At 40.1% G+C, this 16476-nt stretch overlaps 1 protein-coding gene and 1 pseudogene across 2 annotated transcripts in view; one reads left to right on the top strand and one right to left on the bottom strand.

Moving 5' to 3' along the window:
• WDTC1 (WD and tetratricopeptide repeats 1) overlaps positions 1 to 16476 on the bottom strand; it is a 58996-nt gene that overhangs the window by 17815 nt on the left and 24705 nt on the right. For both annotated transcript variants that reach the window (XM_016132024.2, XM_016132023.2), the window contains exons 4-5: positions 1100 to 1146; positions 323 to 434 (exon numbers count right to left, since the gene is read on the bottom strand). In XM_016132024.2, the coding sequence (XP_015987510.2) occupies positions 323 to 434; positions 1100 to 1146 (159 nt within the window). The remainder of the gene's footprint in view (positions 1 to 322; positions 435 to 1099; positions 1147 to 16476) is intronic.
• Positions 550 to 668, top strand: LOC118606094 (annotated as a pseudogene).

Here is a 16476-nt window from a genome sequence, read left to right as displayed (position 1 = left end):
CAGGTGATTTGCCTAGTTCACGCAGTTCCAAGAGGCAGACACGGGTGTCACACAGGTATGCCTGCTATCTAAATTCCTGCTCAGAACCATACCTCCCTCCACCACCACTCACATAAATATAACTCACCTAGAGCTGGCCTCTTGGCTCTGAGAGAGTAAGGAGAGTATAGAAAAGAGATGGGGTTTCAGGAATCACCACTAGATGCTCAGATCACAAAGCTGTCTGTGACTCCAAGGAGTACACGGGACACACGCATGCAAACACGACCACAGGCACAGCCCGATCACCCTGTTCACTGGCTCTGTGGCTCGTCCTGCTCACCTTGACAGAGAAGATGTTTGCAGTGTGTCCCGTATGCATGGAGAGCAGCTTCTTGTGGTGCAGCGGGTCCCACACGATTGTGTGCTGGTCATCGGAACCAGAGGCCAGCAAGCTGCAAGCAGAGTGAGGGGTTCAGACCACTCAAGTTTGTGCGCCCCTTTCTCCTACCCGCATTCCCAGATGATAAGGAATTAGGCCACACAGAACTTGAAAAACAGTAGATGTTAGTCTACGGCCATGTCACCCTGAACAAGCCCGATCCCGTCTGATCTCGGAAGCTAAGCAGGGTTGGGCCTGGTTAGCACTTGGATGGGAGACTGCCTAGGAAGACCAGGTGCTGTAAAAAATAAAAAATAAGGGATTGTAAGCTGACAAGGTCCTTACAATCTGTGAGGTCAACCAAGGGTTGCCTTGCCTAAAAAAAGAAAAAGAAAAACCATAGATGTCATAGAAATTAAGGCTATCTTGTAAATGTTAGTTGATTCTCTTCTATTTTGTCCTGAGAATTTCCCACTATTCCTGAACTTTGCATTAGCTTATCAAAAACAAACAAACAAGATCTGGATGGTCATCCAACCTTCCATCTATTTGGGCTTCACTGTTTAACTGTGTGTTGATAACGATGCACTAAATGTAAGGTCATAGCAGAGAGTGGCAGTCGCTTTTCCCGTGGGCCCACTCTTTTCCCAAGATCTATGAAGAAGAAGGAAAGTCCTCTCCTCTCGGCCTCCCTCCTCCCTCCTCCAGGACCTCCTAAGTGCTCTAGCTCATACTTACTCTCCTTTCTCGTTCCACTCCAGACAGTTGACACATCCTGAGTGACCCTGAGGGAACAAATGGAAAGAGACAAGAAAACAGCCATTAGAGGTTCTCCTGGGGCATTCAACACCAAGAAGTGAAACTGAACAGGTAAACTCACCTTTCCCTCATTCAATGTTTCTGGGTGCATGTGAGTGACCAGAATTGAATTAAACTGCCTGGAATCTGGCAATATATAAAGTACTTTTATACTCATGATCTCACTTGATATCGAACGCCCCTGAGTCATAAAGGGCAGGTTCCATTGATTCCATTTTACGGAAAAGTAAACCGAAGTTCAGAAAATAGTAAGTAACAGAAGTGAGATCCAAACAAATTTCTACTTCTACCAGTAGAAGGGACATGTCAGTGATCTCTGTAAGGAACATCCCCCCTCGGCCACAGAAAATCTGCCCAGAGGAGCATCTGACCCGAGGGCAGCTAATTAACTAGAGGCTGATCTTTCATTCATTTGGCATATATTTAACTTATTGAGCACTCACTGCATGCCAGGTACTGTTCAGACGCTGGGGGTACAGCAGTGTCCAAATCAAAGTCCCAGGTACTTTCAGTAGGTGAAGCCTGGGCTAGTAAGGAAAATTGGGCCAGAGTCTTGAGCTTGGGGATTTGAATTGAGAAACATGGAGAGAGTGAGGCAGTTAACAGATAAATTTCAAAAGACACACAGAGAGAAATCCTGGCAAAGCCTGAGTTACGAGGAAACCATCCATGAAAAGTGGCAGGTATGAGGTGGCAGAAATGAGTCTGACATGGGAGGAGGAGAAAACGGGGCAGCAGACATCCCTACATACTGTCCTTTCTGTTCCCTCGCCCTTTCCCAGTCCTAACGGCACTTTGATTTTTATTTAATTATCTCCTTGCCTCAAATCAGATCATGTTTTTCAGCAAGTATAAATCCATTGTTCTTTCCACAGTGACAGGTTCAGAAACTTAGCCTAAGCCAAACTGGACATGACATTCACTTGGGCTCAGGGATTGGCTCAAAAATGAGCCAGTGACCCCAGTTAGATGCAAGGGGGAGAGTTGCTGGGAGATTCCAGAAAAGGAGTTTTCTCATCCTCGGGAGATAGTCTGTGAAGAAGATGTCCTTCTTCCTCTGGATGTTGAGTGTACTGACATGACACCTGAATTACCACCGTGAGGGAAGCCAACCCGAGAGTGAAATCGCCATAGAGAGGAAAGCCTAGCCGAGGGAGTCATAGAAAAATGGAGCCAGGGTGACCAGAGTGACCAACCGAGAAGCCTCCTCTACTTCTGGACTTCCACTTAAGTGAGCCAATCAGTTTAAAGGCACTTGAAGGCGCCTTTGCTGTCATGTACATTTGGGAGGAAAGCATACCCTTCCTTCAGGCTCCTACTGTCACGCTGTATTATGTCTTGGTGTTGACATGGTCATTTGCTTTACCAGACTGAGCTCTGAGAAAGCGGGCTGCGTGTATTGTGTTCATTGTATCCCCGAGGCACATATCTGTTGCATAAGTGAACAAATGAGTCTAGTGGGACTAATGGGAAGAATCGAGAGATATGAATAAATTTAATTCCGCGACCTGTCTAGTCGGCAAAGGCCTTTCCTCTGCCTTCTTCCCTCTTACCTTTTGTCCTACAAAGATTCTCACCTGGGTCACACCTCGTTTCCTTCCAGGTTCTGCAATCATATACACTACTGACACATTTACTCTGTTCAGACTTGTCAGATCACTTGCTGACTCACTCATGGCTTTGGTCACTCTTCCTGGGTCAGAATCATTTCTGTCCTCAGCCCTCTCATTTTCTTACCAGGCTGCAAGTTACGTGTGCCTAGGGGTCACATCTGCAGTGTGCAGTTTTCCATAGTACCAAGGGCCTTGAACTGCTGCTGCTTGCTGAGGGCTTACTAAGAGCCAGGCACAGTGCTAAGCACTTGTGGCAGGCAGAACAATGACCCCTGCAGACGTCTATGTCCTGGTCCTTTGCAATCTATGAATATGTTGTGTTGTTAAGTGGCAAAAGAGACTTTGCAGATATGATTACGGTTAAGGTCCTTGAGATGGGAAGATTATTATCCCAGATTATCCAGGTGGGTGCAATATAATCACACACATCCCTAAAATCAGAGCTTTCTTGGCTGCAGAGAACAGAGAGATGTAGGTGTGAAAGAGACTTGATCTGCTGGCTCTGAAGGTGGAAGCGGGTAATGAGCCAAGAAATGCAGCAGTTTCTAGAAGCTGGGAACGGCAACACAGCCCTGTCAAGACCTTGCTTTCAGCCTGGTGAGACCCCTGTTAGACTTCTTATCTACAGAACTGTCAGGTAATAAATTTGCGTTGTTTTAAGCTACTAGGTTTGTGGTAACTTGTTATGGCAGCAATAGGAAACTAATATAGCACTGTGTATCTATTATCTTGTTTAAGAAACAGGTATCATTACTCATGTCACTGATAAGGAAAACAATGCCCAGAGAGGTTAGGTAACCTGCTGTGATATTATGATTTATAATAAGATACACATATATATATATATTTGGTCCTCATCCCTGTTTCTGGCACAGAGCTCCTAACAGCCTTATTTCCTAAGTGATAAGAATGATAAAAGCATCTTGCTATTCATAGCAAAAACCTTTCAACCACACCTGAGTTTATCAATGAAGTGATTTTGGGAAAGAACCTACGGACGGGGGCTGGCTGCCAGAGGAGCCCACTGCATCATCGGAGGGCCGCCTGACCTCTGGGGAGGTTGAACAGATCACCAATGGCCAATGATTTAATGAATCGTGCCTATGTAATGAAGCTTCCATAAAAACCCAAAAGGATGGGGTTCAGAGAGCTTCTGGGTTGGTAAACTCAGGAAGATTTGGGGAGAGTGGCATGCTCGGAGAGGGCATGGAGGCTCTAGGCGCCCCCTTCTCACACACCTTGCCCTCTGTATCTCTTCTATATGGATGTCTCTGAATTATATCCTTTTATAATAAGCTGGTAATCTAGTAAGTAAAATCAATAAATACCCATCCTGCTTTCGATCTGTGGTTGGGAGTCCATGGATGGGGAGGGCCGACTGTATGCACTGATCTATGCCATTTTATGTCGGGGACTTGAATATCTGTGGATTTTGGTCTCTGTGAGGGGTCCTGGAACTAACCTCCCACAGATACCGAGGGTAGTTAATTTTGGGGAGAGTCAAAAGTTATATACAGGTTTTTGACTGTGTGAGGGGTTGGCACCCTTAACACCATTACTATTGTCATTTTATTCAGGGGTCAACTGTGTTGAAAAAATATTAATAAAAGGCTTTATGATTTAGAACACATGTTTGGGAAGCTACTTTACAAGGAACAGAATGTTTAAGAGGAGTGATTTTGGCTTTGATAAGTAAGGCTGGCTTAGATATAGGTACGTGATTTACAATTAGGTTGAAGAACATAATGGAAGAAAACATGCCTATGACATATCAGAATTTAAAAGTGCGTGAAAAAGGAGAGAAAACCTCAAACTTTTAAGGAATCGAGAGGAGCGACTGTTTAGAGACGGCTCCTGGAGGGGACAGACCTCCATGTGCCTTCCTGGAGTCCTGGGAACGTTTCCACCTCGAGTGAGCCTCGCGCACCGGGGACCTGGAGGGAGCGAAGCGCGCAGGGAGAGGCTGCGATAAAAGCTCCAAATCTCACTGCAGGTCCGAGTTACAACCTAACTCTGGGTTCCTGCTTTATTCCACTGAATATTCATTGTAATTACTACGTATTGTAGGTCCCTTTAAATTGCTAGGTAGCATGGTGTATAGGGGGAGGAGGCAAAGAGGAGCATTTTATCTCTGACACTGTGTAGGATTATAATAATGATAAAAAGCAAGCGAACTTTCAGTTGGTTTTATTACTGCTTCTTAATTCTTTACAGACTATGTACCTCCTTTAGCCTGCACTACTGACCCCACCTTAGCATTCCACTGCCAGGTCGAATACTAGATATTAATAGACATGATCTCATTATCACTCCCTTTTTACAGGTAAGACCAAATCTCAGATATTAAGTAACTTACCCTGGGTCACACAAATAGTAAACACCAGAACCCAGATAGGAACCCAGGTTAATATGACTCCAAAGTCTGGCTATTCTGGACTACCACAAATGCCACCTTGTTCCCGTCTATATTAAAAAAAGATCTCATTGCTACCATCACCTTGGAGAACTATTTGGCCATTTCATAAGGTAAGCTTGTACCGACCCTATGACCCAGTAATTCTATTCCTAGGTATTTGCTCGAGGGAAATGAAAACATTTGTTCATACAAAAAAAAACTGGTATAAGAATATCCATAGATGCTTTAGTTTTAAAAGCCCCAAACTGGAAATAACCTAAATGGTCGTCAACAGAATGGACAAACAAAATGTAATACGTCCATAGAGTGTATCACCACTCAGTAATAAAAAGGAAAGAACTATAGATATGGGCAAAAACACAGATGAAACTCAAAATACATGCTAAGCAAAAGAAGCCAAACACACAAAAATATATACTATACAGTTCTATTTACACGGAGTATAAGTACAGGCAAAACTAATCTATGGAGACAGAAGGCAGAAAGTGTTTGCTCTGAGGTGGGAGGGTTGACTGTCAGGGCATCACGCGAACTTTCTAGGGTGATGGCAGTATTTTCTATCTTGTGGGTAATAGTTACACAAGCGTCAAAACTCATCTCACTCAGTACTTGAGACTTATGCACTTCATGTAAATCATGCCTCAATAAAAAAAGAGAAAAAGGTAACAACAATGGTAGTAGCTAACATATACTAAGTGCTATCTTACCAGGGACCAGGGACAAAATTGTGCTCTTCATACATGCTTTTAGTCAATCTTTACAACTGCCTGGTGACGGAAACACCATTACTATCCTCATTTTTTAGATGAGGAGAAGGTTAACACCCCATATTGTGTAAACAGTATAGCCAGAATGTGAACCCGTGTCTGACAGATTCTAGAGCTTGGCTCTTAACCATGATGTCACACTGCCTTTTTAAATTCCAGGCTGTCTTTTTTAAAACTTAAAATCTCTGCTATGTGCCTGCCAGTATTGTACTGGGCTCAGAGAGTGAGTCTGACAGACACATCTACTGTCCTCGCAGAGCTGATATGGTTTTTTCTTCCTCTTTTCCAAACCTATAGCATTAGCCTTTCTCCATGTGATCACAATCTCCTTATAAACATCACTTCAAATGGCTACAGAATACTCCTCCATTAATTAATTAACTGTATTAATCAGCTGTAGTGTTGTACATTTAGGTTAGTTCCAATTTTGGTGAGTTGATGTGTTTTAAAAGTCCAGTGGGGGAAAAAAACATTTAAGGTGACTTGGCAGCCCGGACTAGGCACAATGCCATGGTTTTTTTGCACTTGACTGAAAATACATAAAATCTATGTTGTAACCTTAGGTATAGCCCATGTTACTCAGGAACCTCGGATTAATAGTCATGATGTGGAAAAGTGTATCAAAATGGAAAACATTATTAATAAATACAATTTGGTAGACAGCACTTTATCAAACGTAGGATCCACAGCGGTAAAATAATAAAAGTCATTCTTGCTGGGGAAAAAGTTGGGACCCACTGCATTAAGGGGATAAAAAAAGCGAAGGAAACAGCTAGGGCGTCTGCGAATCGTTGCGCACCCTGGTATAACCAAAAGGACTAGAGACCCTTTTGTCCAAGTTTACTTTTTCAAGAGGATATGAGGCTGGTCAATGAGAAGCAGAACGGTACAATGAAAGAGCTGTCAGGGTCCAACTCTGGCTTGGCCTCCTCCTGGGTGTACGGGAGGTCACCTAAGATTCCCAGAGTCTCAGGTTTTTTTCATTGGGAAATGGGGATGGTGGTAATGTCAACCTGATAAGATCCCCGTGAAGATCAAATGATGTTAATTTATGCAGGGTGCCCAGCACACTTTGGTAAATGCTGGCCCCCTGATTATCTTCTTTTGCCAACCTATGTGCTCTTTACAGAAGCTGCTCTCAAAGACCCTTCCACATGGCTAGGATACTCACGAAGGGTACACATCTTAAACAACTGGATCCCTTTCTATTTATGTACTTTTTCAAAAGGGTTATTTCTGCAGCTATTAAATTGCTACCCTAAGTTCTGACCAAACGGACAATCACTTATTCAACACCCATTTTATATATAAGGTACTGGGAGAAAAGGGAATAAATAGTAGGATAAACAAAGACAGGTCCATGTCTATGGCAACATGAGATGAAGTTCTACCAAAACAGAGGAAGGAGAGAGGTATCCTAGAAGATAGGAATTTCAGGCTTTAGACTAAACAAACTTAAAAGGTCAGTGTCAAGAGCATGAAAGTTATAGAGATGTTCAGTGGAGCCTGCACAAGAAATGCCAGCTAGGAAATATGGGAAGCAGATGGCCATGTGCTTCTCTATAACTCCTTAACAGTGTGAATGAGTCTGAGCAAGCAAGGTTTAGATTAAAATCTAGAAAACATTAATTGAGCACCTATTAAATGTCAGAGTTAAGTGCTAAGCTTTCACTTATATCAATTCACTTAAACTTTACAATATATGTTTATTACCCTGTATTGGATTTACACAGGTGTCATATAACAGAATGGAGCAAGTCCTGAAGGCAAACAAAACTCCTGAGAATTTACCCTCCGTTCACTTAACAATGTGATAGTTATCTTAAAGGCAGAATGATCTGAATATCCAGAAATCACCATAAAAATCTTTCCTTTTGTTGCTTCTTTAATCTAGTTCAATGGTTTCTCAAGTTTTAATGTGCCTAATAATTACCACATGGAATAGTAATAGCTAAGAATAACTAAAACTTAGCTTACTATATGTCAGGCCCTGTCCTAAGTGCTTTACATAGTTACCCTTGAAAATCTGTTAAAGTGTCCATAAAGTACAGCAACTGTGGTTTCATGTGTACAAGCTGTGTTTCCTTGAGTAAGTTCTTTAACCTCTCTGTGTCTCAGGCTTTACATCTGTGAAAGAGGAGATAATAATTATATATAATCTCATATAGGGCTGTTGTTGAGAAATGAATCAATATTTGCAAAGGGCTTTGGTCACTTTTGTTGAGTAGAGGAATTGGAAATCAAATCTAAATATGTTCTTTCCATTGCACCATGATAATTCAAGATTTATGGTACAGCATGATGTGAACTATGATTACTGGGGAAGGAAAAATCCTCCTAGAAGTCATAAAAAGGAGTGATTTAAAATATATTTCAACTTCAATATGTTTTACCTAAGAATCTAAGTATAAGTATAGTGGGGCAAGTCAACATAATTCATATTAGGAAGTTTTTCCATATACTGAGCCTATACCTGCTATCTAGCCCTGAAAATCCTCTTTCTTCATTCCGTTTTTATTTATTCGGTCTTTTTATCTGAGCACATACTGTATGCTAGGCACTCACGCACGCACAAGCTATTGTGGCAAATAAGACAGAACGCTAGTGGTGGTGACAAAGAAAAAATATACACACGAGTCAGTAAGATGAGCTCAGAAAAAAAAAAAAGACATGGAGATGGGATATTCTTTAGATATAGTGGTCGGGGAAAGCCTCTCTGATGAAGCGATATTTGAGGTAAAATCAGAAAACTAAGTAGCAGAGACTGGAAGGACAAGCATGCCAGGCATGGGGAAGAACAAGTACAAAGGCAGGGACGGGCTTGAAATGAAGAAACAGAATGAAGGCCAATGTGGCGAGAGCTCAGGGAGGTGAGCGGAGGCCAGATGCTAAGGGTGTCTTATAGGCAAGAAGCTTCATGAGGCGAGGAACTGTGTTGGTCTTATTCACTGCTGTATTCATCTCCCAGAGTTTAGGACATTCCTGGCAAATTGTAGGCACTCAGTATTTGCTTGAACATATGACTGAATTAATAAACGACTCTTAGTTTGCCCTCTGGTGCTTCAGAGCGTAAATTTACTCCATCATCTCAAGTAGAGGTTGGCATTTTTTCTGTAAAGATCCAGATAGTAAATATTTTATGCTTTGCAGGCATATGAACTGTATTACAACCACTCAATTTTGCTGTTGAATCATCAAGACAGTCATAGATAATACACGAATGAATGAATGTAGCTGTGTTCCAACAAAATTTTATTCATAGAAATAGGTGGCAATAGATTCAACCTATTTCCTATCAAAATTCCATCTAGTTCCTCTGCAGAAATTCACAAGCTGACCCTAAAACTCATATATAAATGCAAGGGAGCAGGACAGCCAAAACAATCTTGAAAAACAAAAAGTTGAAAGATGAAAGACTCATACTGCCCAATTTTAAAACTTACTACAAAGTCACAGTAATCAAAACATCATGGTACTAACACAAGGACAGACATTTAGATAAATTAAATAAAGTTGAGAGTTCATAAATAAATCCTTACATTTATGGTCAACTGATTTACAACAAGAGTGCTAAGAGTTCAATGTGGGAAAGAGTAGTCTTTTCGACAAATGTTGCTGGACAACTGAATATCCACACACAGAAGAATGAAGTTGGACCGCTACCTCACACCATGTATAGAAATCAGCTCGAAATAGATCGAAGATCTACATATAAGATCCAAAACTATAAAACTTTTAGAAGAAAACATAAGTGAAAATTTTTGTGCCCCTGGATTCAGCAACTGTTTCTTAAATATGACACCAAAAACATAAGTGACAAAAGAAAAAAAAAAGATAATTTGGATTCTATTGAAATTAAAAAGTTTTGTATATTAAGGAAGAAAGTGAAAAGAGAACCCGCACATAGGGAGAAAAAAATTTCAAATCACATTTGATAAGGGTCAAATGTCTACAATTCATAAGGAACACTTATAACTCAACAATAAAAAAGATATATAAAAATAGGCAAAGGATCTGAATAGACATTTCTCCAAAGAAGATACCAAATGGCCAATAAGCACATAAAACGATGCTTAATGCTTATTAGTCATTAGGGAAATGCAATCAAAACCACAATACCACATCATACTCACTAAGATGGCTATAATCAAAAAGACAGATAATAAGTGAGGATATGGAGAAATTGGAGCTCTCACACATTCCTAGTAGGAATACAAAATGGCACTGTCATTTTGAAAAACAGTTTGGCGGTTCCTCAAAAAACTAAACATAGAGTTACCATATGACCCAGCAATTCCATTCTTAGGTATATACCCAAGAGAACTGGAAATTTATGTCTATATAAAAATTTGTACACAAATGTTCATTGCAGCATTATTCACAATAGCCAGAAAGTGGAAACAACCAAAATGTCCATCAACTGATGAGTGGATAAATAACATGCGGTATATCCATATAATGTAATGGCATTTGGCCAAAAAAGGAATGAAGTACCGATCCATGTTACATCACACATGAATCTTGAAAACATCATGCTAAGTGAATGCAGGTACAAAAAAACTATATGTCGCATGATTCCACTTACATGAGATGTCCAGAACAGGAAAATCCAGAGAGACAAAAACGTAGCTTAGTGGTTGCTAGGGGTGTAGACAGAGATAAGGGATGAGGAGTAACTGCTAACATGGGTAAAGGAATTCTTTTTGAGGTGATGAAAATGTATAGAATTAGTGGTGATGGTTGCACAACTTTGTGAATATACTAAAACTCACTGAATTGTACACTTAAACAAAATAAAAGAGAAACTTGAAAAACAAGCCAACAAAGAGGTGGCAAGCAGGATTTGGCCTGCAGGCCACAATTTACTGACCCCCTGATCTAAAGGACAGTCCTTGAAATCTATCACAAAGTCGGATCTCCCCTCTATCTTTTTCTTTGAGGGTGACATGGTATCTAATTTACTTCTCTAAACTGATATTATAATAAAAACTCTGACAAGTCTTTGCTAGAATCAAATTATTCTATACCTGTTAGAATCAGGTTACACTATGAAAATGCCCTAGTCTTCCAACTATATTCAAAAAGAAAACCAATCTAGTTTGATATGACTTGTTTCCAGTGAATTTATGTTCAAATTATACAAGAAACAAAATAGAAACAAAAGCGATCAAGCCAGATTGTGAAGGTGAGATACATCATGTCGGCCGCTTGTTTAAAGAAAATATTAAGAAAACCAATAAAGCAAGAGAATAAGTCCATCAAGCCAAGAACTATTAAGTCCTTTAAAAAAGTAGACACATGGTTGAGGTGGAAACAATATGAACTGTGGGGCCAGACAGGCTGATATAATCTTATTTCTACACTCATGTGACCTTGGAAATGCTCAGTTTTACTCTTACTTATAAAGTGAGGTTTCTTTCCTCTCTCTCTCTCTACCTTGCTAAGTGAAAGAAATCCCCATAAGTGAAAGAAACAGAATGAATCAACGTGTGATCAGGACTTTAAGGCAGACTTGGAAGATCCTGCTGATGCAACTGAAAATGAAAGCAAGTGTCCCGCACAAAAGTCAGGACTGCGAGTCACAAACTGGAAGCCCAGGATAGCTGGCTCCTGTCCAGTTATAACAATAAAACTCACTGAGACGAGACGAGCTAGCACATGTAACTAAAAGTGGACGTGGGACACTCAGCAAAGATGTCCAAATAATACATAGAAGTGGTTTGGTCTATATACCGGAACATCTTAGAATTAATCCTAACAAATGTTAAATTTAAAATCTCTTAACCTCGAACTCCCTCTGGCTCTCTTACTCAGTTGCGACCACCACAACAGTTTTTTGTATTTTCTTAATGGACATTTTTAACTTTCTATTTTGAAACAATTTCAAACATATAAAAAGGTACAAGAATAGTAAAAACACACACATATACCTTTCCCCTAGTTCATTAATAGTTAACATTGCCTCATTTGCTTTCTTTTCCTCTCTCTCTCTCTCCATACACACACACACACACACACACACACACACACACACACACACACACAAAATTTTTTTCCTGAAACATTTGAAAATAAGTTGCAGACGTAAGGACCCTGGACATACTTAACTAAGAACTAGTTCATTCTTTTATTTAATCAGAACACATTTATCAAAATCTGGAAATTTGACACTGATACAATGCTATTTTAATAGAGTCCATATTCAAATTTCACCAACTGTCTCAGTAATGTCCCTTTGACTTTCCTGATCCAGGATCCAATCCAGGACCACACACTGCATTTAGCTGTCATTTCCTTTTTAGTCTCCTTTAATCTGGGATAGCTCCTTAGCCCTTCTTTGTTTCTATGACATTGACATTTCTGAGGAATACATCAGCTGCTCTGGAAAAATGTCTCTCAGTTTGGATTTGTCTTATTATTTCCTCATAATTAGTTTTAGGTAATGCATTTTGACAGAAATACTACCTAAGTGACCTTGTGTCCTCCTCAGGCAGCATATGATGCCTATTTGTCTTGGTTAAGGTGGTATCTACCAAGTTTCTCCACTATAATGTTACTATTTTTCCCTTCGTTATCTGTGAAGAAATATTTTCCCATTGTGCAAATATCCTGTCCTCCATCAAATTTCCACTCAATGGTTTTAATCACTCCCTGGTTATTCTTGCCTGATATGGTATAATGGTTATAAAACGGTGATTTTTCCAACTCTAGCGTTTCTTCTTTTAGTGATTAGCAGTCTATCAGAATCAAGAGTTTTTTCCCCTCTTTCTCTTCTTACTCTCTTATCAGTGCAAACTCAGATGTTTAGTGGGTTTTAACTCGTTACTGTCATTATTTGTCCTGATGCTCAAATTGTCATTATTTGGCCAACATATGCCCTTCAGCCGGCTCCCATGTCCTTATGATATGTTCCTATCGTTTTCCATATATTTCTTTACTTTCTGTTTATCTTCTGCCAAAAGATGTTGAAGGCTCATCTTGTACACTCCCTGTCCCAGACCTGGAATCAGTTAATTCTCCAAGGACCCCTGATTCTTTTTAGTAGTTAGAAACCAGTAACTCATATCTATTGAAGCATCATTGCTTCTGGACCCTTTCAGAAGACAGAGCTGGAAATAATATATAAATATTCATTAATATTTTTAAAACCATGAGTTCATACTGATACTACTAATTCCAATCCAATACCTCAGAGTTCTTCTTTGCCTTTCCCTATGCCGTATTTGAATTTCCCTTCTCCCATAGTGACAAGGGAACAACATTAATATAACAATATTACACACTTATGATATAATAACACTGATATATTTATCAACAAAAATGAGTTACTCATTTGCTCAATTTTACAACACACACAAAATAGTTATGGGATTGCTACAGCAATATCACTACAAAAGACAAATCTAACTAGAGTTTAATCAAGATTTTCCGAAAGTTTATTTTATCTTTAAAATATATACGAAGAATATACACATATAGTCAAAGTACTGTGTTCCAAAATTACTTGAGTTAATTGGCATTCCTTCCCCACCTCTGTTGATTTAACTTTACTTTTTGAATATACAAAACCTCAATATGGTAAAAACTCTACAAAAAGGTCCAGAGAAGGGTTATCCACCTTCTCTACCTTCCACCCCCTGGAGGTGACCAACTTCACTAGTTTTTGCTTACCCAGTCTGTGTTTGTGTTTGCAAAAATATGCAGATACATACAGAAATTCTTATTCCCCCTCCTTTGTCACACTAAAATTGGGGTGTGTGTGTGTGTATAAATATATATAAATAACCCTTAAACATATCCAATTTCACTCATAAGAGATATGTAACTTAAAACTATGTTGAGATATAATTTTTCATCTGTTTGAATGGTAGAAAATTAAAAAACTTAACCACATATTACCAGAGGACTATAGAGTAGTGGTTACTAGTGGGGTGGGGGAGGAGGGGGAAGGTAGATGGGGTAAAGGGGGTCAAATATAGGGGGTTACGGGGAGGGTGAAGTGGGTAAAGGGGATCAAATGTATGGTAGCTGAAGGAAACTGTACTTTGGGTGGTGAACACACAATAGAATGTACAGACGTCAAATGATAATGTACACCTGAAAATTATATGATTGTATTAACCAATGTTACCTCAATCAACTTAATTTAAACAAACAAAAAAAAGCCTTAAGCACACAGGCTGCTGGTGAATGGTGGAGAAACAGGCACTCTCGCACACTGGAGAGGCAAAATGGCGCAACTCCCACGAGGGGAAGTTTGGCAACATCTAACAAAACCACACGTCCATTTATCTTTGGCCGGCACCCCCAGTTTTAGGTTTCTTACCCAGAATACACATCTTCAGCAATACTAAAGCACATGTGCACAAGGTTATGCATTATGTTGTAATTACAAACTACTAGAAACAACTCTAAGGATCCATACATGGGAAATTCATTGAATGGATCTTGGTTCATTTATATAATAAAGTAGTATGCAGTGAAAAAGGACTCTATGAACTGATATGAGTGATTTCCAAGATATACTGGTAAGTGAAAAAAGAGTACACACACACACACACTCACCACACCTCATCTTCATTCTTAACAAGTCCTCTCCAAGTCTAGTAAACCCCTCTACTCTCTACTTACATGCTATCCTCATATATTAACTTCCTTCTCTATCCCCGCTAAGAATCCATGACTCATTATTACAATCATTCTCTTGCAACAATTCATTTGACAAAACCCCAACCCCAGATGATCTTCTAGCTTTTCTGTATCTTCAGCTTTCCCTTTCTCTGCTGATTTTTCCCCCGTGTGATTAAATATGCTCAAGTGTCTTCAACCTAAGAAAGTCTTTTCTTGATGCCAAACCCACCTCTAGTTGTAGGCTTCCATTTCTCTTCCCTTTCATAGCCAGGCTGAAAGAGAAGCCAATACTTGCTATTTTCACATCCTCACTTCCCAGTACAGTCATGCGCTGCTTACTGATGGGGATACATTCTAAGAAAGGCATCAGTAGGTGACTGTGTCTTTGTGCAACATCACAGAGTGTGCTTACACAAACCTAGATGGTACAGCCTAGGCTATATGGTACATGTCACTGTCGTATCCATGGTCTGTCGTTGACTGAAACTTCGTTATGTGGCACATGACTATAATTCCATAACCCACTTAATTTATCTATACCACACACCACAAAAATGTTTCCTGCCAAGGTTACCATTGTAGCTTCCTTGCCTTAAATCAATGAACACTTCTTAGTCCTTATCTTACTTTGCCCCAGCAGTAGAACTGACCACTTCCTCCTCAATGAAACTTTCTTCATCTGGGTTCTGCGGCATTGCCCTGTTTTCCTTCCTATTCCTCTAGCTGCTTTCTCGATGCTCTTGGCATACTCTTCTTTGTCCACCTGGCTCTTATGTTGGTCTTCTTTATAACTCTATCCTAGGCACTTTTTTCCCCACTCACCAAAGGCAATCACGACTCACTTTCACTATTCCAATCTATATGCTGCTCGCTGCTCCCAAATCAACATCTTCAATGTGTACCTCTATCCTAAGCTCAGACCCAAGTATTCCAACTATCTGTCTAGACAGTGCTAGATAACACACGGCCTGCAGCTCCAGAACAGCCACAACCAAGTTCGTCGTTCCCCGCCTTAAACCGAGTCCTTCCCCAGTGCTCCCCAATTCAGTGAATGACACAACCATTTACTCCTTCATTCAAGCCAGAAATGTGGCCTTTATCCTTGACCACTCTCTTTTCCTAACTTTCCACATCTGGTCACCAAGAATTCTGTTAATTCTACTGCTTAAATGCCTTTCAAGTTTACTGACTTCTCTCCATCCAAATTACCATTATTTTAGTTTAGTCAACCCATCACCTCTTCCTAAGTCACTGCCATAGTGTCTTGAATTGGTCTGCCTCTCCCTAGTTTAAATCTTGGCAGTCTTCATTTTGAAGCCAAGATTAATTAAAAAAAAAAAAAAAAGCTTTACTTGATCATATTGCTCCCATGATAAAAACCACTCATTGGCTTCCTACTGCCCTTATGATAATAAAGTCCATAGTCATCAACATAGTCACAATGTTCTTTATTATGAACATCCCACCCACACTCACCTTACCACCCTCATCTGTCACCCTTCCACTTGTATTCTGTGACCATCTGTTCTCTTGAACTGAGTACCCTTTACTCTCTCTTGTTTCATTTACATGCTATTTCCTCAGCCTACAACTTTTTCTCTCTATGTAACACCCCCCCCCCGACCCGGCCCCATATCTAGCTAGCTCCTTCCATCCATTGTTCAGATATCAACCTAGACTACATTTTTCTTAGGAAACTGAGCTGAGATCACTCCAGCGCATCATGTTTCACTAATCTGTGAAATTTCTCAGAATGACAGACACATGGGAGACAAGAGATTGAGTTTGGGGAGAGAACAAGTGTTTCTTGAGCATTTTGTTTGATATGAGAGCGAAGTAGTGTGACAGGAGTATAAACTGGTATGAACT

The sequence above is a fragment of the Rousettus aegyptiacus genome, unplaced genomic scaffold (genome assembly GCF_014176215.1).
Source record: "Rousettus aegyptiacus isolate mRouAeg1 unplaced genomic scaffold, mRouAeg1.p scaffold_m13_p_1, whole genome shotgun sequence".
In the NCBI taxonomy this organism is placed as follows: Eukaryota; Metazoa; Chordata; class Mammalia; order Chiroptera; family Pteropodidae; genus Rousettus; species Rousettus aegyptiacus.
This window is presented reverse-complemented; position numbering and strand designations above follow the sequence as displayed.